At 47.0% G+C, this 26,371-nt stretch overlaps 1 protein-coding gene across 1 annotated transcript; it reads left to right on the top strand.

Annotated features, from left to right (window-relative positions):
• On the top strand, nucleotides 1-26,367 carry LOC143363846 (lysosomal-trafficking regulator-like). Its single transcript, XM_076804377.1, is given in 32 exon segments — nucleotides 1-231; nucleotides 5,393-5,478; nucleotides 8,335-8,734; nucleotides 8,787-8,972; nucleotides 9,116-9,268; nucleotides 12,636-12,945; nucleotides 13,028-13,139; nucleotides 13,703-13,777; nucleotides 14,372-14,544; nucleotides 14,680-14,826; nucleotides 14,935-15,083; nucleotides 15,414-15,542; nucleotides 15,626-16,040; nucleotides 16,087-16,173; nucleotides 16,326-16,607; nucleotides 17,774-17,935; nucleotides 18,004-18,313; nucleotides 18,613-18,748; nucleotides 18,816-19,053; nucleotides 19,153-19,349; nucleotides 19,427-19,861; nucleotides 20,269-20,670; nucleotides 20,798-20,998; nucleotides 21,297-21,557; nucleotides 21,630-22,874; nucleotides 22,876-23,516; nucleotides 23,518-24,214; nucleotides 24,283-24,469; nucleotides 25,124-25,288; nucleotides 25,368-25,504; nucleotides 25,583-25,818; nucleotides 25,887-26,367. Coding segments are annotated over 32 exon segments (8,991 nt in total). The 5' UTR covers nucleotides 1-75.
• The last annotated feature ends 4 nt before the right edge of the window (nucleotides 26,368-26,371 follow it).

The raw sequence follows: 26,371 nt of genomic DNA, 5'->3' as shown, positions 1-26,371 counted from the left end.
TGCGCCGCCGGTCGCACCGTTCCTCGCAACCTGGCCGAGGACACCGTGTGCCCGTGGTTCAGCTTCGACGAGCTTATGAGCTATGAGGAGGACTCCAGACTGAGGACCGAAGACAGGGAGGAGGACGACGACAAAGAGTACGAGGATCGTCCCGGCATGTCTTCTGCCTCGACCAACAGGCTGCAGATCTTCTGGGATCATTTCATACACGCCGAGCCGCAGAGCTACGAGGTATACACCAATTGCTGCAACCCCGACTCTGAGCCACTTTCGTTTCAACGCCACCGGAAATCTATTAGCACGTTCGCTACCAACGTCCCCCGGGTCAGCAGACTGCGGATCTTTCTGCAGAATTAACGTTTAACACTAGAACGACCGAGCAATAAATGCGACTGACGTGTATTGCTTTGTAACAGTGAGAAGACTGTGCCCATTCGGACTTCGTACAACTTTTATTGTAATATGTGCTTCAATGAAGAGGTTCGTTAAAAAATTTGTGATGAAAACATTTTTACAATTTCAGTAATTGTAAAAGAAAACATTAGGAAGCAGTCGTTTTGACTGATCCGGTCGTTCTAGTGTTAAGGGCTCGGGATAGTCACGTGACTATTGCAGAGTCAGCAGGTCGGTAACTGCTGTATAATTTCCGTTCACAGCCTTCAGCCACTGACTCAAGATCCGTCTTGGTCTTGATCCGGGTCTTAAGTCTGTGACTAAACTTGTCACATTTTTCTGCTTTGTATTATCGGTATTATGAATCCTGACGCCAGAAACGTGCTTCAAGTTTTTGGATTTATTTCGCGGAGAATCAAGTCAAAATATTTTCTGCATCAGATTCGTATGCATAAACTGAAAAGAAACGATCTAGGTAGGCAGAAGAGTACAGTTTTCCAGTTAAAATAGTTCCGAGGGCAAAGGGTTAATATTCATTATGGTAAACTAATCTGGCTTCTGAAAGGGGCCTTCACTTTTGAAAAAATTGTTCTGTTTTAACACGTTAAGTGGCGAATATCATTCCCAGAGATTCTTACAAAATCAGAATAATTTAATTAATGATAGCGAAACTAGAAATTTTAAATGTACTATAGGGGATGCTGTTTTAACCCTTTCGAATTCTAAAGATCTTAATAAAATTCGGTTTATCTTTAGGTCGCGATAAAAATGAATGTCTAAACCTAGTCAAAAAGTGACTTATGTATAGTGTGACTTATGTATATGGCAGTTAACGTGTTGAAGAGTTGATGAGCAATCGACTGTAGGAGATAGATAGAGAATAGAAATTCTTCTGTTCTAGCAACTATGCAGGATCTTTCCTTCGAGCGATGATTTTCCAGTGGGATGGATCCTAGATCGTTAGGCCGGCTTCAAGTAACATTGCCTTTGCCTTGGCGACCGTGGTCGAGTCCTTTCTCCTCGAGGCTTCTGATCGAGGAGGAAGGACTTCCAGTCGACTCTAGTTCCCGATTCGATTCTATTCGCGGCGTCTTTGACTAGGTCCGGTCCGTTTCGTAATCGCGATCGATCATTATTCCGCCTACCCCGCGATTTATACGACGCTCTTTAGCATCGCTCGGCGTCACGTCGAGATGACATAGAAGTTGCGCGCGGTTGATAGCGTTTGTCGATGCATACTTGGCAGGTAGCACACACCGCGCCTTATCTCTCTGTCTCGTGTAACGTAAACAGTATCGATTTCTGCGCGCGTAATCGCCCCCAGAGAAAACAGACGCACGGTGGACCAACTGGGACAAAGGAGACGGCCGATTTTATGCGGTCATTAAAAAAATGAGTAGGTGCAATTTAAAATAGCAGAGGCGTCAGGAGAATTTGAAACTACCGTTATATTATTTTTGGAACTTTTAACACTAAACCTACCGCGGTCAAAATGACCGGTTTTGTAGTTTACAATTATTGAAACTGTAAAAATTCATTTAGGGAAAATAGTAGAATTTCCTTGTCGAAGCGTTTATTATATCGAAAATTATGGACAAACTCAATTTTAATTTATAAATTTATAAATTATCAAATTAATTATTGATTGTCAAATTTATAAATTATCGATAAATTTATAAATTCTTCTTCTTAGTTGCCATTTTTATAAGGCAATATTTACCAGATACTGTTAATGCTTGGCAGGTTTAGTGTTAAACATACTGAGAAGGAAAATAAATTTCTATTTCACTCGAGAAAATTTTCCACAAAGATCCGTTGTCAGGTTGCGGAGTTTTATGCAAAATAGAAATTGTCTATGTCGATTGCGAGGTATAGGAGCCAAATAAAAAGTTCCTCCACTATTTAACGCTAAACGTACCATCGCCGGTCACAACGACCGGTTCCAGATTTATTATTTTACAATTACTGAAATTATAAAGATGCTCTCGTGGGAAATGATTAAAACTAGATTGCCGGTTGAAAAAGAAGCGATCTGGTCAGTTAGTGATTCCCTCCGACAGATTGGTGGTATTGTATGATAACGAGGGTAATCAGTAGACTGCGGATTTTATGCATTTATGACAAAAATGAGTAGGTGTATTTCAAAGCAGTAAACAGATTAAAGAAGTGCAACAATGTTGATATACCACTTTGAACATATACAAATTATTAATGAGCAAAATAAATTTGTACTTAGCTCCTATAGATTGCAATTGATGTATAAACATTTTATTTTGCGTAAAGATCCGCAGTTTAATGATCAGACACCTACCTTCATAATTCCTTTAAAAACCAACATATGTTTTTAAAAAATTATTTAAGTTTTTCTATATACAGTGATTTCTCTATATATGTCGCCAACGCCTGCATGATAAACGTTGTGGAATTATCCCTACGACTACTATAGAGGCCTCGGACGACTCGGGTATGTCTCTTGGACGATATATGACGCTGGCGAGACCCGTGTTGTTGACATATATCGAGAATTCGCTGTGTACAGCGAACGTCGAAGACCGAGCGACCGACCAACAGCCTACAATGTAAGCAGATGGAGAATCGAGCATTATTGGCAATTTATGCTTTTATGTTTTTAATCAGAACAATATTGTTAATACGAATAAGTTGTAGAGCTTATCCTGATCAAAATAAGTCGAAACACGACATGATTTGGACTGTTTTTAATGAGATTGTAATTTTTATCGTAACATTACGTATCAATGTAACTTGTTCGATTACACTCGAATTTGCCCTCATTTTCATCGGGAATATCTCCTCCATTCGGTCGTCACAATTTTATGAAGATATATTGAAAAATCTAAAAGTTTATTCGTGAGCGATTCTCCATCCGCTTACATTGTATGTCGTTTGTCAGTCGCTGGGTCTTCGACGTTCGGCGCTTGGCAAAAGTTATTCGCAGATTTATTCGAAGCCTTCGAATAAAAGATACAGATGAAAGATGAATTATTCGAAGTTCGAATAAATCCGCTACGAATAAAAAAAATTATCTTTATTCGTCGGATAAATTCTTGTCGAATAAAGATACTTTCTTTATTCGAACCTTCGAATAAGGAATATAAATTTTTTTATCTTTTACTAGTTATTCGAAATTTTTATTTAGATAAATATTTTGCCCAACTCTGCCATTTTGCATTATCGAGCAATGAATCGCCGCATCCCGGACTTGCTAGTCTCATCGGTACACGTACACGCCGACTTGGCGGTGTGTGAGTGTGCCGCGACACGGCTGTTCGAACGAAGCTACGGCAGCGCCGTCGTTTACGATGTCAACCACGCAAGCTCAGATCGCCTCTATTGTCAGAGATCAGAGAGCATATATCTAGTAGAGCATATATTATAATTAGACCGCGGATTTTATGCATTTATGACAAAATGAGTAGGTGAAATTTAGAAAAGTAACAACATTAGAAAAATTTAAAGATACTGTTATGTTACTTTGAATTTATTAGACATAATCAAAAAGAAATAACATTTTTATTTCACCCCAGTTTGTTGCAATTCAGATAGAAAGTTTTTATTTTGCATAAAGATCCGCAGTCTAATTATAATACAAACTGCACAAAATCCAAATAAATCTCCCGTCACTTTTACGAGACAACATGCATCAGTTACTTTTAAGGCTCGGTAGGTTTAGTGTTGATAACAAATGGGAAACAGTCCTCCCAAATTTATATAATGGATTTTCAATTTGAAATCGTGCACACTATTTTTTGTGATGAATGCATAAAATCCACGAATTATGTTCATTCGGTGGGAGTTGTTCATTCAATTGATCACCAGGCGCGATCTGGTCGCGCGCGGCTCTTCGGATGCAACGAGAGAATCGTTATCTCCGAGAATTGACACAGAGCTGGCATAATCTATGATCGACAAGGCTCCCGCGATTGCTTCCCTTGTGAATCATGTGTTTGCACGGACGCGGTTGCACACGGCGACCGTTCATGCACGAAATTCGCCCTGCCCCCCTCGTAAAGGGTTAAAAGATCGACAACGATCGACGAGATCGCTCGATGCTGATTTGCCTGTTATTTTTTTTTTCGCACGCGATCATTGAAATGATTTCAACTGACCCTAATCGCAACTGCGATCTACCGATCGCGAATTAACCCCACTACTAGAACTATTTTTTAATTCGTAATTTCCGGAAAAAAAATTGGAAAATTCATGTCTACTGTTAACATCGCCAAAATAGAATTTCATTTCTATTGCAAAACAAAAAATGTTTGCATTGATTGTAAGACACAGGAGCGAAATAAAAATGTCTTCCTTTAATTATTCTATTAAGCTAAAACCAATACGCTGGTGTCCCTAAATCTCTTTAACATGTCCACTGCATTAAATTGTGCATACCCATTTTTGCCATAAATGCATAAAATCCGCAGTCTATTAACACTAGAACTACCGAGCCCTAAACGTGACTTAGACTTATCCCTTTATAGTAACAGCAAGATTGAATTTGCTCAGGTTTCATACGATTTTTACGGTATCATTTTGCATGGAAATCATGCACCAGTCATTGTGACTGGTTCGGTAGTTCTAGTGTTATCGTACGTCTATTATTTATTATTTATTATTGTTCAGAATCTTCGTCGCGATTAGGGGTTGATGTTGTAGGGCAAGGGGTGAATAGTGTTCGCTGTGTATCGAAGCTTAGATGTCTTCCGTTAAACGAATTGTTGTTTTCGTCATGACGGTTTCATCATGCGGCTCGGTATCTCTGTTTTGTTCCGGCGAATTTCGGGGCTCGTAGAGAAAAAAGAGAGAAAAGAACGCGGAGGCGGCCGAATTATTTATATACATCGGCGATTGCGGTGTAATTAGTGGTCCGTTTAATGTTATCGGGTCGACAGAAGCGGACGATAATGTTGTATCTCGCCTTCCGAGACACTCGATTCGCGACGAATGACGCACGAGTAATCAATGTGTATCTTCGCCGTTTCAGAAATCATCCTGGCTGGACGTGTTCCTCGCCGAGCTGCTCGCTCAAGTCAAAGAAGGCCGTGACGTGAAAGATGCCCTATCGTTTTGGTAAGATCGCGTGATCCACGGGCCGATACATGCCCCAAAGCCGATAACGAGCGCACGCACGTTCGATGCGATCGATTCTTTCGGTAGATCTTGGCGCCTGTTGGATTAACGGGGAGAAAAAAAAGAAATAGGGAGAGCGCGAATTTAATTGAATTACCTTTCGGTAGATCTTGGCGCCTGTTGGATCAACGGGGAGAGAAAAAGAAATAGGGAGAGCGCTAATTGCATTGAATTATCTTTTTCTGGCGTCCAATCTCGAATCGAACTGCAAATCCCTCGTGTTAGGGATTCCGTTGATCGTAACACCGGTACGCCATTTTCTTTCGAGGAATCGCGAGCCAAGCCCGAACCGACAAACCGGGAGAAAACGGCCGTTTTTACGATTCGATCGCGACGATCGTTGACCGCAGAGTGAAAATCCGATCCCGATACGCGATCTCGTTGCGATCGATCGTTGGATCTAGATGCTGTGGTCACTTTCTCACACGTGCACTCGGCGCGGCGCACAGCGGTTCAGAAATAGGTGGGCAAAATTCATATCTCTTTCAATCATGCAGTATTTATTACGAAGAAGGCAGTTTTCGGGAGTTTTCGATTCGTGGAATACGAATCTGATATTATTTTTTTGCTAATATAAAAACCTAGCCTTATGGGGGCTGTTTTATCCGATAAAATCGAAAATTCTCTGATTGATTTGAAACATAATTTTAGACAAATAATGTTATGTAAACGTACCCACGAAACTGTATGTTTAAAGAGTTACAGTGAATTCTCGTTACGAGTCGGTTGCGCGGTTCTGTCGACTGACTCTTAGACGAAATCTGAGGTTGTCGCGCGAGCGTCGCATTTGAACTACACAGGGCACGCTGGAAATCTAAGAGTCACATCCGTCTGTAAGTCAAAAGCCTATGACTACTAACCGATAGTGACAAGAAGACTGAGAAAATGTCTTTTTCCGATACAGTGTTGCTCGTAGCTCGAGAGACGGCTCTCGAGCTTCGGCCCCTCATCGCGGTGGCGTGGGTAGTTCCACTGACTCCAAATCGTAAGGTTGGCACTGACTCGTAACGAGAATTCACTGTATTGTTAGTGAAATCAATGAAAGTTTATATTTCAGAATTCTAGGTGAAAGTAATTATAAAGAATGGAGCTCTAAAAATTCGTCACACCAACTTTAACTAGATGTTTTTTTACACATTTATATAGTTTATTTACAATTATTTCATTATTGAATGAGACAACTTCCAATTACGGGTTTTATAATATGTAGAAATGCATGTTTTTAAAAAATATCTCACGGTTACAGACGCAGACGGACGCAGCTAAATTTTAGTTTAATTATAACAATAGTGTTTACAGAAATCGACACTGAAAGAAATTTGATGCAATTTTTCGAATTTTGCCCACCAACTTTACTATTCTGAACCACTGTGCGGCGGCTGTACTTTAATACTGTACATCGGTGTCCAGTAGGGTGGTCCTTGGTTGTAGGCTTTAGGCTCGGTATAGAGTACAGGTTAGGTCAAATATAAATTGCATTCCAGTCGAGCATATCTTGATCAATCTCAGTTAGCCAAATGCTGTATCAAGCAAATTTAGCGCAATGTTTGCACCACACTTTGACGCAAAAGATTTGCCAATTTGGTACCAAACTCTGCTTGGAGCAGAATTTGATATGATTAATATTATATGAATTTGGCACCAAAAGTCGACAAATTCCTAATCAGCTTCGGAGACAGATGGATCGCAAATTCAGTGCAAAGTTTGCAGGCCAAATTCCATACCAAATTGAGGTCAAACCTTGGCTTCGTTATAGAGGGCAGCACTAAGTCCTTGCTCTACGAGTACATATCGAGAAAAATCAGAGTAAACCTTACTCTAAAAGGAAAAATACAATTTTATTTAAACTTCTAAATTATATAATTTTAAGTTTCATATATTTTCAATAATTTAATTCCGTTTTCCTTCCTGCAAGCCAGGTTTATTCTCAGAACAAGGTTAGGTTCGCTCTTACTGCGACCGACCTGCCCTCTATAACGAAGCCAAGGTTTGGCTTCGATTTGGTCTTGACCTGGCATGGAATTTTGCCTGCAAACTTTGCACTCAAATACCGAACCTAACGCGGAAACAGATGGATCGGAATTTGTAGACAAATTTTAGCAACAAATTCATAGCAAATTGTTTACCGGTTTAATTCTATCGAATTATACCTTCTATCAAAGGAAGATAAAGCTTAGGATGGCATATTTTCCAACAGAAGCACGTCTCTAAATGTCACAGCTAGAAGTATAGAACACGGGTAAAGATCGAGTTACGATAAAAGAGTCTTCACAGGTGAAAACGATTATCGTGTCACGTGCGTTTCAGGATTGCGTTGTACGATAAGCCTGATGCTAAATATAACTTCCAGATTTTCTATGTAGATCCGAACAGCGACGCATAAATTGCTAAAAATCTCGATACATAAAGAAATGTACAAGTTCACAGGTTCCCGATCGTCGAATCAGAGATTCCGCACGGTATCACAATTTAGGGGCCCTGTGGTTGAGCCTAAGCAGAGTCGGTAACGAACGAACGACCAGCCCATTGTGCACCTTGTATCCAAAGTTGTTCCGGCGCAATAGTCGTGTCGTAGTGACGCGGGTTCGAATCGACTTTCGTCACTCGCGATTCCACGTAGAAAACTTCCTCCGAAGATAGCGCGTGTTCCACTGAAAACAAGATTGCGTACCGTCGCGCGCGGGAGGGTGTGTTCGGACAATAAGCTTATCTGTTTTCGCGATAAGGCCAGCTTTTTCTCATCGGATAAGATCGGCCCGTATAAAAGACGTAGGTCTATGGAAATACCCATTCCAGTTCGGTCGGCGGCGGTGGAGCGTCGACCCTAATCGCCTGCGAACTGCTCTCGGACGTGTACGAGCTCTGCGCGAAGAGGATCGACGAGAACGACCTGGTCAGTTTGAGGAGGTACCTTTCCCAGGATCGTGGCTGGCGTTGTCTCGCGATACTGCACCTGCTGGGAGTACGGGGTCTATCCTGCGGCAGGGAGCTGGTCGCTTTGCTGGTCGCTTTGTACCCGGTCGCCCTCGAAGAGGATTCCAAGAACTCGAAGAACGCGAAGAACTCGAAGCCGTCGAGCGACGCCGCGTCGAACCCCTACGTCAAGTTCCACTGCAACGACGACACCGTCGACACCGTCGAAATAGTGCCCCACGCGAAGCGCAAGCCGAGCAGGTGCGTCAACGACAACTTCATTTCGATCGAGAGATAGAGGTCGAAGGCCGACAGCTACATTTCGTTTACGATAGTTCGTCAGAGAGTCAGCGTGGCCTCTTCACACGTTATCTACCGGAAGCCTATTGACCCTCGAACGGCGGACCATTTTTAGAACAATATTTTATGGATGTTCAGCACCATTTATCAATTATTTAAAACGTGTACCTTCGAAGGTACTTCCTGTCTTCTGGTTCCTAACGCAGCAACTGCTCATTTCGGTACAGTGTTTATACAGGCTGTTCGATTACAAGTGGGAGGAAAATTTAAGGAGCGGTTGTCCATGACAATATAAGACGAAAATGAAGAGTACAAATTTTTCAGTTATAAAAATCCGCCTGAAATGCGACAACCCGGCCAACAGAGGTGCACTTTGCGAACCTTGTGGAGGCGCGCGACAGTCGCGTATCAAGTGACTGATACTCCACGTGCCTCGCAAGAATTGGGCCTGTACGATTGGGTCATTTCACACGCATTCTCGGTTCTAGCCGAATTATTGGCCAAAGTGTATGACGTCGTAAGGCATTGTTTGCGAGCGACGACCCTCTTCGATACGTGACTGTCGCGCGTCTTTATTATGTAAGCAACGTACACCTCTGTTGGTCGGGTTGCCGCTGTTACGTCCCAGGTAGGACGGATTATGATTTTTATGAGATAGGACGCAGTTTTGAACCTACCTGCATTCACCGGCTACGGTTCGGGAAATTGAGGATTGTTTAAATAACTTGTATTCTTATTTTCCAAAACAAACAAAATTATTGATTTATTCAAAATTAGGTGCTGAATCAGAAGTTTTAAACATGATTTTACAAATAGAGATTATGTGTAGTTAACGCATAAACTAGATAGCTTACAAATATTTCGTTCAATAATAGTAATGTTAATTTACCGAGTTGTCGGGTTCGCTTCGCTAAGTGGACACCGCAAGTCCACAAGTCGCTGGTACCGCTAATCGCAGTTGCTGCGGATAGCAGGTTGCAGGTTCCACCAATTCCAATATCGCAGCCGCAGGTCGCGGATTTCATTAATTCCAATTGTCGCTTCTTTTAAACTTTATAAAACTTTCACTAAACTTAGACTTTACTGAAACTTTATTAAAACTGAATTGACACTTTTATGACGGACTGATCCGGTCAAAACTTTATGACGGAATGAATTGATCTTTGAAGTATTGGTTCCCTTTTATAGGATGGACAGTCCATTGTTTCAATAGGATATTGATTTGATCTTTTATCTAATGCGCGTCATTCTTACCATGGGATTAGCGTGCCTTCTTGGAACTTGGTGCAACTAGACACACTTTCTGTTTATTTTTCGGGGTGACATCGATCTTTGCTGCGTCTCTCGCAGGAGGATAATTGGAATTGTTTTGTTCGCTATCTAATTTTCTAGAAATTTTACCGCCTATCCTAATCCTACTTATTTCCTTCTCCTTGCGTGACATTATTGGGTTTCAACAATAGTTCATAATAATTCTTTTTCTCAAGTTTTATTCGTTTGATTCTTAAGCGGTCGAATCACCGGACATGACACCGTCTTACTTCCTAGAATCTTAAGGCTTATCTTAATCTTATTTATTCTTCTCTCCTCGCGTGGCATAATTTTTATTTGAAGTTTTATTTGTCTTATTCATGAGCGATCGAACCACCGGACGTGACACCGCATTCTAGGCGGATTTTTAACCCTTAGCACTCGAATGGTGACTGTGAGGCACCACTAAAAATTGTTTTGCATTATTAAATTTGTTTGTACTTAATAAATTACTAAACATTTCAGTATTGTACGAGTAAATTGCATCATTTTCGTATGTATAACATGAAAACAAATATACAGGGTGGCCCACATAACTCTGAACAGCTCAATATCTCGAAAACTATGCCATCGATTTTAAAGTTCTTAGTCTTAAATTGCATGGAACTGAAGGGCCTTTCTGACTACATAAACGTGAAGTGGCCTCCCTTCCCCTTTAACGGGGGAGGGGAGGTACCTTTGTAATTTTAAATGGAACCCCCTATAAAATGTTACACATTTAGATTCTACAGGAAAAAACAAGTGAATTTTGTCTGAAACATTTTTTTGTCAGATACTTCCATGATGAGATATAACAGTTTGAAGTTTCGAGTTGTAGGTACTTGAAGCGCTCGGAAATAGCGTTATGGAATTATACGCGCTTAAATTAAATGTTCAAAATGTCCACCACGGGCTTGTAAACATTTATTTACTCGAAACATCAAAGTTGTTCTAACATTTTTTAACATTTCGGGAGTCACTGAAGCGCAAGCGTCACGTATTCTTTGTTTCATATCCTCTTTTGTCGTCGGTGGTTCAAACATAACTTTGTCCTTTACATATCCCCATAAGAAAAAATCTAATGGTGTTAGATCGGAGGATCGAGGAGACCATTGACGAGGTCCCCCACGACCTATCCATTTGTTCCCAAATTTTTCGTTAAAAAATTGCCTGGTGATGATTGCAAAATGTGGAGGAGCGCCGTCTTGTTGGAACCACATTTCTCTTCTAACGTGCAGTGGCACATCTTCCAAAAGCGCAGGCAAATGATTTTTTAAGAAATCACAATAACTTGCAGATGTTACAGTTTCTTGAAAAAAATAAGGTCTAATCACAAAATCTCCTATTAGGCTACACCAAACATTTAAAGACCATCGATGTTGAAAGGGAACACAACGCATCCAATTTGGGTTTTCCACGGCCCAATAATGCAGATTATGTCTATTTACATGCCCTGAATTCATAAAAGTGGCCTCATCGGTAAAAGTATTTTGCACAAAAAGTCATTTTTCACAACACCCTGCAGCCACTCACAAAATCTTACGCGGTGATCGTAATCTGCTATCGAAAGCTCTTGTGATAAAACCATGTGATATGGATGATACTTTTGCCGTTTCAAAATTCGTTGAATTGATGAACGACTAATATGTGATGTTTGTGCAAGTGTACGTTGACTAATATGAGGATTTAATGTAATTGCAGCAAGAATACTGGCACTATTATTTTCATTAGTGTGTACGGATATGGAGGTTTGGATTAAATAAATCTCCCCAGCGTGTTCGACCCAGGAACTTGGTTTATTCTAGTCGATTACAGAGTTCTAACTTATACGCGGCGCGAGGTGTGTTCGGATCTCTGGTCGAAACGTTTCTGCTCTGTCTTCTTCTCGCAGGCTTTTTGCCTATTCCTGAATCGTCCTGATTGGCCGGGGCTGAATTAGCCTTTTTAGCCAATCAGGTACCTTTTTCGGGGACTCTTCTCGACCTTGGCGCGGTCTCTCTAAACGCGGGGGTGTCCCCGTAATTCCGGTAATGCAGCGGGATTTCCGACGGGCCCGCGGTGCATGGCGCGGCCGGCTATCGCCTACCTGCCTAGTTTCCGGGTCCCTTTGGAAAACTCGAGGTTTATGATACCCGTACGCGCTGTTGAGGCCGATGGTAAAAATCTAATGGCCAATACGTGCCATAACAAAAACTGCTAAGACGCCTAACGGCTTTCTCAAAAACAGCTGTGGGACAACGGGTTCCATAAACTCGCTCGACCATTTGCACGCCAAATGTTACTAAATGTACGTGCCGATGGCCGCTACATCACCCCCCTGCCAGTGCAAACGTCCTATTATACTTACTTATTCTAAATAACGGCTAAACTTACTAAACAACTTATCTATATACACTACTATATACATTGTTTATCTATGTACAATAAAACTGACCTACCGACCAACCTGTAAACGCTCTGGAAATTTGACTTGTCTACCTGAACGCGTCCGTATCGGTTCTCGTACGGAAGGTGGGTTATTGTCTTCTGTCACGGTATTGTCGGTAGGTAAGGACGTCTGCGCATGGGTTTGTACCTGGTCGTTATTATCAAAGGTGTACGCCGGCTTGAGTCGATCTATGGAGATTGTCGCATCCCTACCTCTAAGTCGAATGACGTACGTTTTCTGCGAACGGGAAATAACAGGGAACGGTCCCTCATACGGGTTATCTAAGGGGCTTCTTGTCGCATCTACTCGCACGAACACGTGTGATGCCGTGGACAAGTCTTTGAAAACGAAAATTTTCTTTTGTCCATGTCGCGACCCCGCGACCGGTCTTACATCACGAAAATGTTCGCGGAGCTTCTTCACTAACTCTACCGGTTCCGTGTTATTTCCCTTTCTGTTGGAAAAAAATTCCGTCGGTAACTTCACTTTTTCGCCGTATACTAATTCGGCGACCGATGCCTCTAAATCTGCGCGATATGCTGCTCGGATGCCCAGCAGAACTACGGGGAGTACATCCGACCAACGCTCATCGCCGTGGCATTTTATCGCTGCTTTTAGCTGTCTATGGAAACGTTCCACTAAGCCGTTCGCTGCTGGATGATATGCAGTCGTGCGTAAATGCGTCGTGCCTAGGAGGACGCTGAGCTGCTTAAATAGTTGAGACTCGAATTGTCTCCCCTGGTCGGTAGTGACCCTTAAAGGCGTACCGAAACGTGCAACCCATCCAGCAACGAACGCTCTCGCGACGGTTTCGGCCTCTATGTTTTCGATCGGGAAAACTTCTGGCCATCGCGTAAAACGATCTACACACGTTAAACAATATCTATTCCCGCGCGAAATCGGTAATGGCCCCACTAGGTCGATGTGCACGTGCTCGAACCTAGCGGATGGCAACGCGAAGGTACCGATAGGGCTCGTTGTATGTCTACTTACTTTAGCGCGTTGGCACTCGATGCAACGTCGGGACCATTCGCGACAATCCTTTTCCATCGACGGCCATACGAAACGTTCTTTTACTAATCGTACCGTGGCTTTAATTCCGGGGTGCGAAAGCGCGTGTGCGGATAAAAACGCCTGACGTCGAAAAGGCTTTGTTACAAATGGTCTGACATTTCCGGTCGAAATGTCGCAATAGATCTGAGTGGCGCTATTTACTAATTTTATGCGTTTTAGTTCCAATGAGGTGTCAGACGCGGTCAGAAGATCTTTCAATTCTTCATCCGTTACTTGTGATCTCGCTAAATCATCGTAATCTAACGATGCGGTTACGGACTCTATTCGAGACAAAGCGTCTGCCGCCTCATTGTCTTTACCGCTGATATGTCTCAGGTCGGTCGTAAATTGTCCTATGTAATTTAGGTACCTAAACTGCCGGGGTGTGCATTTGTCCGACTTTTGACTAAATGCAAACACCAGCGGTTTATGGTCGGTGTATACCGTGAACTTGCGGCCTTCGACAGCATGTCGGAATTGCTTTACCGCGGCATAGACGGCTAATAATTCGCGATCGTACGCGCTGTAATTACGTTGCGCGGGAGACAAGGCTTTCGTGTGGAAAGCTAAAGGTTTCCACGAACCTTCTTCCCGCTGCTGCAACGTTGCGCCTAACGCGAAATCCGACGCGTCAACCATTATTGCGAGATGCGCGTGACCCGACGGATGCGCTAATAATGCCGCGTTTGCCAAAGCTTCCTTCGACGCTTGGAAAGCTTTTTCCGCGTCTGTCGACCACTCAATCGGAGCGTTTCCTTTAACTTTGCGACCGCAAAGCAACCGATTAAGCGGTGACTGTACCGATGCCGCGTTAGGTATGAACCTCCGATAAAAGTTGATCATTCCGAGGAACCTACGGAGTTGCTTAACAACCTCGGGTCTCGGGAAATCTACAATCGCTTTGACTTTATCAGCTAACGGTCTAGTGCCTTCCTTGTTCACGATATACCCTAGGAATTTCACCTCGGCCGCGGCGAAAACACACTTGCTCGGATTGATTACAATACCGTATTGGTTCAGACGTGAGAAAAGCTGCTTTATATGGTCCTTATGTTCTGTTTCGTTTCTTGATGCCACTAAAATGTCATCGAGATAAACGTAACAGAAGTCAAGGCCTCTTACAACATTGTCTATAAAACGTTGGAACGTTTGTGCAGCATTTCTCAGTCCGAATGGCATTACGGTGTACTCAAACAATCCGAACGGAGTGGTTATCGCGGTTTTGGGGATATCGTCCGCGTTTACCGGGATCTGGTGGTACGCTCTCACCAGATCTAAAGTAGAAAAAATCGTTTTCCCGGCTAGTAGACGCGAAAAATCCTCTATATGAGGAATCGGATAACGGTCCGGGATCGTGCGCGCGTTGAGAGTTCTATAGTCGCCGCAGGGTCGCCATCCGTTATCCTTTTTAGGCACCATATGTAGGGCCGAAGCCCACTGGCTCTTGGACGGACGGATGTGGCCCTGGCTTAACAGCTCTTCGAACTCTGTTCGCGCGACCTGGTACATATCAGCGGAAAGTCTACGCGTTTTACAAAAACTAGGGGGTCCGGAAGTCGTGGTAATATAATGGACTACGTCGTGTTTTACCTTGCGCGGGGTCGATGTCGGTCGTGTGATGTCGGGAAACTGCGCCAAGATCTGATGATACGGCGAATTTCCCACGATGGTCTTGATTGATCCGACCTCACTTCCAGCGATCCTGCCGGTTGAAAACAGCGACGTAGTCTGGTCCAGGAGGCGACGGTTCCGCAGGTCCACAAGAAGTCCATAGTGGCTCAGGAAATCCGCTCCGATTATGGCCTTGTCGACGTCCGCGATGATAAACCTCCACTGGAACGCTCGTCGAAGCCGCAGGTTGACGTTTATTGTACGTACTCCGTACGTACAGATCGTTGAACCATTCGCCGCATACATCTCGTACGACGTCTTCTCCAGTCTGCCTTTAACGCGTGTACGTGGGTATACGCAAAGGTCTGCACCGGTGTCGATCAAGTACTCCTCTTTCGTTACGTCATCGGTAACGAAAAGGCGGCTGGTTCTGTGGCCGTCACTGCTTGCCGCGTTCAGTGCCGGTTTGGTCCATTTCCCGACGACTCATAGCTGCATGGTGAACGGCATTTCGTCGACCGCTCCTTGAAGACCTGGTGGTACCAGCATACTTTTCCTTGTGATGAGTGCTGCTGCTCCCTGCTTTTGCTGCGCGATCGCGATCTGCGTCGGAACCGAGATCCACTACGCTCTGTACGGCGCGAAACAGACAACTCCGCGATGCGCGCTTCCAATTGTTCTAATCGTTGGAGCAGCATCTCAGTTCCACGGTCCGTCGTGACGCTTGCTATCTGCGGCTGGCCAGCTCCTTCTGCATGGATTTGGTCCGCAATTTCTGCCAACTTGTCAAGCGGTAGGTCCGCCTGTGCTGTCACGATCGCCCGAGTCATGTTCGGCAATCTACCTGCCCATAATGTGCGCAGGAATTCGTCCGACACAGTGGTTCCTGCTAGACGCCTCATGTGCCGTAAGAATTGCGAGGGGGATCGGTCTCCGATTTCTTCCTGTTCTAGCAGCTGCCGGATCCTATTGCCTTGGGAGGCCGTCAATCGGTGGATTAGCTGCTTTTTCAGCGTCTCATATTTGTCCTTATCCGGCGGGTTCGTGAAAATGTCTTGGACTTCTATCGCGTATTTCGCATCTAGCTGCGACATAACATAATAAAATTTCGTCGCGTCGGCTGTGATGCCATTCAGGATAAATTGTGCCTCGATCTGACTAAACCAGATTAACGGCTGTTCCGGCCAGAAAGGTGGCACGCGAATTGCCACTCGATGCACCTCGGTGGCCGCTGTGCGTACGTCTCCTGGTACGAGACCGTCTGGTTGGGACATGATTGCTTTCACGACACTTGTGCACTTTCAACACCTTTGCACTACGCGAACTCGCACTAGAAAAACTCGTTCCTCGAACGTCGGTGTCACCAATGTACGGATATGGAGGTTTGGATTAAATAAATCTCCCCAGCGTGTTCGACCCAGGAACTTGGTTTATTCTAGTCGATTACAGAGTTCTAACTTATACGCGGCGCGAGGTGTGTTCGGATCTCTGGTCGAAACGTTTCTGCTCTGTCTTCTTCTCGCAGGCTTTTTGCCTATTCCTGAATCGTCCTGATTGGCCGGGGCTGAATTAGCCTTTTTAGCCAATCAGGTACCTTTTTCGGGGACTCTTCTCGACCTTGGCGCGGTCTCTCTAAACGCGGGGGTGTCCCCGTAATTCCGGTAATGCAGCGGGATTTCCGACGGGCCCGCGGTGCATGGCGCGGCCGGCTATCGCCTACCTGCCTAGTTTCCGGGTCCCTTTGGAAAACTCGAGGTTTATGATACCCGTACGCGCTGTTGAGGCCGATGGTAAAAATCTAATGGCCAATACGTGCCATAACAAAAACTGCTAAGACGCCTAACGGCTTTCTCAAAAACAGCTGTGGGACAACGGGTTCCATAAACTCGCTCGACCATTTGCACGCCAAATGTTACTAAATGTACGTGCCGATGGCCGCTACAAGTGACAGCTTTAGGTTTATTGCGAGTTTTTTTACACAATTCACCCTGCCCGCGAAGCCGCTTTTCTAAATTATGAAATGTTGCATGACATTTTTTGATCCCATAACGTTCAAAAAACATCACTGCTGCACGCCGATAATTTTTTTGGCATTCACTAACGTTAATAACATATACACTTCTGTGTCAAAAGTAGCCATAATCACAATGTTACTGCTTGAATAACAGCTCTAAACTGAAAACGTTTTCATAGATAAGTGAGTCAAACTCAAGAATTGTAAATATTATTGTTTGTGTTTCTTCATGAATAAGCAAAGGACTCAAGCGCGTATAATACCATAACGCTATTTCCGAGCCGTTCAAGTACCTACAACTCGAAACTTCAAACTGTTATATCTCATCATGGAAGTATCTGACAAAAAAATGTTTCAGACAAAATTGACTTGTTTTTTCCGGTAGAATCTAAATATGTAACATTTTATAGGGGGTTCCATTTAAAATTACAAAGGTACCTCCCCTCCCCCGTTAAAGGGGAAGGCAGGCCACTTCACGTTTATGTAGTCAGAAAGGCCCTTCAGTTCCATGCAATTTAAGACTAAGAACTTTAAAATCGATGGCATAGTTTTCGAGATATTGAGCTGTTCAGAGTTATGTGGGCCACCCTGTATAAGTGTGATGTGTTTTTCTATTTAACGCATGCTCCTCGAATTATCTTGGAAAGAGCAATCGTCTGATATTTTCTCGGGTACGTCAGTCGTAGCAGGTTCGACGTCACCGCCCACGCCGACGTCGATCATACACCTGATGTCGATCTCCGCGTTCTAGTCTCTGGTTTTGGAGACCTGGCTGGATCTCCGATCAGGTAACCGAAGCGCATCATTCTTTCTTGTCCGACAAGACTGTTGTTCTTAACTGTTCCTATTCATCCAGACAAACTGATCTTACGGCTAACCCGGCCGGACGAGAAGACGAATCGAACGGTCTCCGAAACGTCCATAACCGGTATGCTTCCTTCTGGCCGATGGCACCATTTAGCACTGAATTTTAAGGACACTGTTTTGAACAAACGTAGCGCGGTGGTGGTAGTGGGCCTTTGGGTTGACGGGTGGAACGAGGTCAGCGCCCATTTGCCGTTCGATGGTCTGCTAGTCAGAAAACCGGGAACCACGTGCGTCCTGTTGGGCCAGATCGGCTCGAGCAGTATCGGCGCCTGGTATCTCGGCAACCTGATGGTCTTCAGGTACCGTAATCGGTCCGCGCACGCTGCTCTGCCTGGCCCGAACAACTTCCTTTTGCATTTTGTCGTCGCCAGACCGCGGATCTTTATGGAAAATCAAAATTCTGTGCATTAATTGCGTAGGAACTAAAGTCTCTTTATCTGTAACTTTATTCGGTAGTCGAGAATTAACTCTTTGAATCTTTCTGTCTGAAATTACAGTCACCCATTCTTCCAACAAATGCATAAAATCCGCGGTCGAACCATCGGCTAGAGATTATACAAACATTATTAAATTAACTAATTGAATTGCGCGGACACAGGTGTCCGGTGTTTACGAAAGAAAGGGCCTTGTACCTGGCGAGCCTCGGACCCAATTACACGAACCTCGCCGAGTGTACATTGAACACGGAGAAGCCCGATTTCGCGCCGCTGATCGCGTCCGGGGCGTTGGACGGGGTGCGAGAGATCCGATTTGATAAGCTAAACGATCCCCCGGAAATGATGTCAGAGTTCATTGACCGAGTTCTCGCGCGTTCCAGAGAGCGGTAAATTCGACGCGAGCCGCAGGAAGTCATACGGCGGCACGTATCTGCGACACGCGGTGGAGACCAAGGTCTCCGACACGAAGATCGACTGGGACACGGTGATGGACGCCACGAACTCTCAGCTGGGCGAGCTGCAGAACAACTTGTTGCTCAGCTACGAGGCGCAGAACCCGAACATCGTGCATCTGTATCCTCAAGCGATCGGGAACCCCGCGGGTAGGTGTCCGCGTCGACGTTGCGCAACGCATGGCAATCGGCCCCGAGGCAATCTTGTTAGTCTTTAGGCGTATAAACATATCGTGTACTCGTTTCTAGCCGTGGTAAGAAATCTGTTTCCGGGTCAACCAGGTTTCAGGGTTGTCTCCGCGCCGGAGCACAGGGTGTCGCAACAACCGCCGTTGTCCGTCGCGCCGATCCTCTCCGTACGGTTGGAATGCCAACAGTACAGGGGGCTGATACCAGCGGCGACCTTGGTGGGCGGTGTGCCCATATTCCTCTACCTGTTCGCCAGAGTATGCGCTAATAAATCCCTATAATTTGTCCACTGCTCGTTCCCGCATTTCATTGATCATTTTGCGCCTGTCGTTAGGTGGTCGAGCTGAACTCGACGGAGGACGAGCAAGCGCTGGCTCTCTCGATAGTGCTGCACCTGATACGAAGCGATTCCGAGCTGTTGAATCAGTATCGCTCGGAAGGCGGGACATCGTTGATTCTACGGGTTCTAGAATCGCCGCGATGCCACGCGGGTAAACAGATTCTGAAAGCCATCTTGGACGCGGCTTGCGACAGCTCGCTACTGATCAGGGACATCGGCAGCGGCAATCATGTGGTCTCGCCGAACTGCGAGGCCGTGATCACCGATCCCGAGCTGATCAAAGGCGCCCTAACCGCCTGGAGAACGTGGGCGAGGTACGACGCTTTGAATCTGCTGCTGCTGCTGAGAGACCAGCACTCGCAGCGCGAGTTCAACGCGTCGCAGTTGAACAGGGTCAAGATCGTCGACACGATTCTGACGCTCTGCAAGGTAAGCCTCGACGTGGCGATAGCCTCTCTACAGAGACACGTAAACTGAAAACTGCGAATTTGATCACTCAAAGAGAAATACATTGATGTTAGGGCCTGTATGTGTCTCCTTGCTCATGTCTCATGTAATATTGTTACTACATACGTACTTGTGAAGCTAAATAAACCTATATAGGGGTTTGAGGAGCTTGACGCTACATTACTATTTATTTTCAGTGGATTAGAAATTCTTCGTGGTTCATAATTTCTTAGAAGAAGAAGAAAGTTTATATTTATTGTAGGCTTATGTATTCTCCGCAGGCTATATGTCGACTAAAACAAAATAGAATTTTATTTAGGTAGAAGATAAATTAATAAGTAGTGTAGCCGCCACTGTGGTCCGTCAAATATAGCATATGCCTCTGGCAGGAACACTTCTTGTACGAAGAGCTGGGCGCCGTGATCGACTCGACGACGGGGACAGCGGTCGTCGAGCTGATCAGAGCACTGATGGGAGCCCCGCCGGAGGTCGCCTACCTGGTGGCCATCACCGACTTCCTGGTTCTCGTCCATCAAGCCTCGGCGACCTACATCACCCACTCGAGGCACAACATGTACTTTCTGCTGCCGTCGCTCGGCGAGAAGAAGATCGTCAAGATCCCGAATCTGGTGACCACCAGTTCCTCGGAGGAGTCGCAGATGACGAACGCGCAGATACAGAAAAACAAAATGCCGAAGAGGAAGGAACGTCGCAACGGACCGTCCCAGGACACCAGCGCTGGAGAGGACTCCGGCATTGCTGCCAGCGACGGCTCCAATCCTCTCAGCAACGTAAGCACCAAACGCTCGCTGCTCTTCTACTATCCCAACGCTACTGTTCACCGCGCAGTGGTGTTTTCCCGAGCGTCGTGTGTTTGAACGACGACACGATTGTTTAACGAAAGCTTTCCTCGCACAGGAAAAATATATTACATGGCCGGACGAGAAGAAAGCTTGCCAAGGTCTGGTTTGCGAGGGACTCCTACTGCTGCTTCGGGACGCGGTTCGACTTCTACCCGACAGTCAAGTTCGCTCGTTGCTGAAGCACGTTCTGAGGGCCGAGCTGCTGCTGGTGCTAGCGAACAACCCCGATGCTAGAGTTCGCACGGCACTAATCAAGGTACCTGTCCCTCAGGTTCCCGTCATCTTTTGCTATCCATAGCTGCACGTGTCTGGCCCTGAATTCTGAAGGGGTTGATCAACAAGTGCACAATTGTCTTGTAACTGTTGCAGAACAATGAGAGCTAGTCGTCAATATTAAAAAACTAAAAGTCACAAAGCTTCAAATATCAATTGTGCTACAAATAGTAGAATAACAAGATTACTTGGGACTTGTGTCAAATTGGCACGAGCTTTGGCAGTGCTGTCTCAAGAATAAAAGTACTCACGCTATACCTGTAACAACGATTTTTCTGCAGGTGCTGCGAGCCTACTTCCAACGCGCTAGCGACGAAGAGAGCAACAAGTTCTTCAAGCAGAGGTATTCCATGCACCTGGCGAATCAGATATCACTGTACCCTGGTAGCGAGCCGCTGTTCGTGGCTCTGAAGAACCTAGCGTTGAGAGGGCCGACGGAAGTCGCGTTGCCATCGTTGATGGCCATCGTCGCGAAAGGTGCCGTCGGCGAGCCGAACATGGCCAGACAAGTGGTGTCGTTCATCACCGACTTGATCGCGAGGGTGAGTCGACGGAAAGTATCCAGCAGTGTTTGAAGCTAACAATAAAACAAGAGTCATCTGTTAACATTTCAGATGAACGTTCTGAGAAAGCTGCTGGAACAGGGGCTGATCGAGTCGCTGGTGCAAGCGTTGGTCGGCGGTGCGCACACAGCCGGCTCGAAGTCCCTCCACCGTGACATCCACGTGCTGCTGGTTGCTATCGCGTCGAAGCTGTTGAAGTCTCCGGGTAGCCATCAGATGCAGGCGGTCCTGGATCTCCATTTGATCCTGAACCACGTGGAGTTGAAGGAGAAGACGCACTGCGCGAAGAACAAGAGCTCGGTGGTGAGGGACGCGCAAGTCGCCCTCTTCGACGGCGAGTTGGACGTCCTGATGGCGAAAGTCTCGAGCCAGTCGGGCTTCCGGTTGCGTAGCACCGCGTCGTACCTGGCCTCTGCGTCGCACATCGCTTCGGTGTTCACGACGTCGAGCGACCAGAGCGACCACGGCTCCAGATCGTCGAGCTTCACGAGCTTGCACGGTCAATCGTCGATGGGTACGTTGCGCGAGCCGGGCCAGGGTGAACTTCTGGACAGGTTTCGGGTGGTTTTGACGCGCGCGGTCGAGTTCGTGACGGTGGCGGACGAGTCGCCGTCCGCGAACGAGCTGCAATTGACCAAGAGGTTGTTCTCGATCCTGCTGCACGGCCTCTGTAACCCGCTCGATAAGAGGAACCACTGGAGCAGCGGATGGTCGACGCTGAGGAAGTACACGGCGAAGGTAATGGTGTGGCTGTTGGCGCCCCATCAGAGCAACAACACGAGGATATTCGTAGTGAGATCGATATTGGACGAGGCGATGGCCCAGGACATTCTCACCTCTCTGCTGGTAGTGCATCCGCAGGTGGAGCAGAAGTTCACCGTGTTCTTCTGGGACCTGTTGCAAAGGCGGAACGAGATGCCCAGCGCGGACGCGACGATCTGCACCGAGTTCTGGGAGGTGTTGTACTTGTGGGACCTGGCGAAAGGCATGGAGGAGGCCAGCCCCGGGGTATGGAACGAGGAGCTGGCGTTGCTGAGACGCGAGCTGATGAGGGACCGGGACATTTGGATCGACAACAATCTGCCGGCGATACAGAGGATCGGGAACAGGTTCGACGCGATCGCGAAACAGCTGACGGAGAGCGCGATGACGATCACGCGGACGGTCGTCGAGGAGCAGAACCTCGAACGGAAAGTATTAATGGAAAGACTGAAGCACTCGAGGGCGATGGAGGCGCAGGCGGTCGCCAAGTGGAGAGACCTTGCCAGACGTTTGACGCACGAGAGAGCCGCCTGGCAATTTTGAGAAGAGCTACCAGAGGAGCTGGGAGCTGGACCCCACCGAAGGACCGGCCAGAGTCCGGATACGACTGCAACGGTGCCATCTGAACATCGACAAGAGGTTCTTCATGGCCGGTCACCAGGAGAAACTGGAAGCGGCGGAGATCGAAGCGCCGTTGTCCTATCTGTTCATGACCGATCGCCAAGACGCGAACGCCTCGGCGTTGATCGAGCGGTTGCACACCAGCGAGAGGATACGGAAGATGTCCCAGGCGAAGGTGGTCACGCCCAGAGCCGAGCTTGTCGGCGAAGTCCTAATCGGCGAGACATGCCTCTACTTCGTACCTGACAACCCCGACGTGCCTTTACACACCGACATAGCTCTGGGTGGTCTCGACCTTGCCATGGTGGGCGGAACAGCCTGGCGTCTCGAGGACATCAGGAAACTCCACCGGAGACGGTACCAGCTGCAGGAGAGGGCGATCGAGATATTCCTGATCACCGGCAGAACTTATCTGCTGGCGTTCAACTCGTCGAAGCAGAGGGACGAATTCGCGACCGAATTGAACAATTGCAATCTACCGAGGCGTGTACCCGGCGACGACCTCAGCGAAGCGATCACGCTCTGGCGAAGCGGAGCGTTGACCAACTGGGAGTACGTGCCTGAACAAGCTCGCCGGTCGATCGTACAACGACCTGATGCAGTACCCGGTGTTCCCGTTCGTGCTGGCCGATTACACCAGCGAGAAGATCGACCTGAACAATCCAAAGATCTACCGGAACTTCAGCCGGCCGATGGCTGTGCAGGATAAGAAGAACGAGCAGCACTACATCAACAATTACAACTACCTGAAACAGGCGTTGTCCGAGGGGCTAAATCTGATCGCGTTGAACCAGGAGCCGTTCCATTACGGGTCGCATTACAGCAATTCCGGCACGGTGCTGCATTTTCTGGTGAGACTGCCGCCGTTCACCAGCATGTTCCTCTGCTACCAAGACGACAACTTCGACATACCCGATCGAACGTTCCACGCGCTTGCCACCACCTGGAGACTGACCAGCTGCGACTCCACCACCGACGTCAAGGAACTGATACCCGAGTTCTTCTACCTGCCGGAGTTCCTCTTGAACTACGAGGGATTCAACTTCGGGGTCCGACAGAACGGCAACAGGGTGGGCGACGTTGAGCTGCCGAAATGGTGCGGCGGCGACGCGAGGCTCTTCGTTCTTGCTCACAGGGCAGCGTTGGAGGCGGACCTCGTCAGAGAGGTGTTGCCGTATTGGATCGACCTGGTGTTCGGGTTCAGGCAAACCGGGAAACCAGCCGTCGAGGCGATCAATGTCTTCCATCCAGCGGTAAGTCTTGCGACGAAGACGAGTTAGAAGCACCGAGGACTCACGGATCTCGACGAAATTTCTTTCAGACCTACTACGGATTCAACGTCGAGCAAATAGCGGACCCCTTGGTGCGACAAGCGTGGGAGACCATGGTGCGAACTTATGGTCAAACGCCGGCGCAATTGTTCACCACCGCTCACCTGCTGCCGCTCCAGAACATCAGCGCCACCATACTACACACGTCGTTGCCCCAAGTGATCGAGGGTGTCGACGGTGAGCTCTACAACTCTTTTTTTTTTTTTTTTTCGTGGGAAAATGCTTTACGCATACCCCGACTCCCTGGGGGGAGTCGGGGTTATGTGGGACTGCCCTTGGGGGAAATCCCCAAAGGCTACCCACTAAAAACCCACGCCCACCTAAGCTAAAGGGAAGGTGCCTGGATCACGCGAGTACTCAACAGGACACCTCCCAGCTATCATCATACCCCGGGGGAGGGGTTAACCTCCCCCACTTCCTACACTATAAGACCCCGGGCAGAGGGACCCGCCCGATGTCCCCATCCCTGGAGCCTTCGAATTGAGCTTCCCGAGCCCCAGCTCGGTCCACCCACAGCTCCCGGAGTCTTCGTGCCCCGCTCGGAGCCGGTGTCCCGAAGGAACCAGCCCCGGCCGAGGCAGGAAGACGCCGTCACCGGAAGGAAGGGCCGTCGGAGGCGCGATCCGGCACGCCCCGACCCTTCCTCACCCAATACCCCCCACGGATCCCCCTCCCCAATCGGGGAGGGACGGACCGACACCCTGATAAATTCTCATTGTTATTCCATCTAATAATCAATTAGATTAGTAGAGTGGCTTCATAAACATTTTGGTGTATACGGCAACTGTTTGCATAAGAGTTAACGAAATTGTTCTTGTAAAATTCTTGCAGGGATCAAATGGGGAAACTATGTGGGCGCGCCCGGAAACGAACCGGTCCTTTGTTGGAAGCATAAGCACAGAGCGCCGTTAGCGAGCTTGGTTCCTCTAATGACGGGAGACGTCTTCGGACTGCCCAGCTACACCACCCTTCTGCTCGGTTACACCAAAGAGAAAAGTATGGCTGGTTTCACCCAGACTTTGCTCGACGCAAGGGTTAGAAATGATTAGTGATTTGCGAACAAATTTGATTCCAGGCGCGAGCATGTTGAGCGGTACTTCGGTATTGGGGGCTGCTCTGGTGTCCTGGAGCGGCACGGATGGGATCGCAAGACTCAAATGCAAGAAGGAACAACCGCCAAAACCGTTGATCAAATCTTCGGGTCTCGACCCGGTGAGCAATATACAGTTGAACATGATTCGGTCTCGTGCCAGATCTGGTGACATTAAAACGTTCCCTCTTCTATTTTAGATCACTATATTGGGATCAGCGCCAGATTGTGGGCAACTGTGGGCCGGCCATCTGTCCGGAAGAGTGACGGTGCACACGTACACCGTCGTGACAGGTAAAATTGATTTCAGTTCGGCGCCACCGTGCGTACTGTTGGCTCACAGGAGCAGAATCACGACGGTGTCGCTGTCGCGGGCATTCAGCATTTCGGTGACCGGTGACGCGATCGGGGTCATCGTCATCTGGGATTTGAACAGGTAAGAAATATGAATGAGTGACTCAGAAATTCAGCCGGGAGATATACTGACATCAGCTCCTTTTCCAGTTTAACGTACGTAAGGTCGATATCCTGCGAGGAGAATTATCCTATTCGTCTACTGGCGATCAGCGAGACTCTCGGTGATATAGCGGTCACTTACGAGACCAGTAAGACAGCGGAGAACCCGTCTTCCAGCCAGTCGGAACTGAAAGTATTCACCATAAACGCGAGACCGGTCGGCTCCGTATTGTCCAGGAGAAAGATCACGTCCCTTTGGTATAGCAATGCGCCTGAGGGAGTGTCCGTGAACGTAATAGCGACAGGATTGGACAACGGTGTGATAAGATTGTGGAGCAGTTGGGACTTGAGATTAGTTCGGGAAATTCTGAATGGTATCAAGGGCTGTGGAGCGGTGATCGCGATCGCGTGGGCATTAGATCAGCATCATTTGTACGCGGTCACCGAGGACTCGACAGTTTTGATATGGGAGGGTTCGAAACGTCTGAGCAACGGTACCCCGAAGTTCGTCAACTTGACGACCCTCTAATTTG

Source organism: Halictus rubicundus, unplaced genomic scaffold (genome assembly GCF_050948215.1).
Source record: "Halictus rubicundus isolate RS-2024b unplaced genomic scaffold, iyHalRubi1_principal scaffold0152, whole genome shotgun sequence".
Classification (NCBI taxonomy): Eukaryota; Metazoa; Arthropoda; class Insecta; order Hymenoptera; family Halictidae; genus Halictus; species Halictus rubicundus.
The sequence above is the reverse complement of the archived record's forward strand: the minus strand, read 5'-3'. Positions and strand labels throughout refer to the sequence as shown.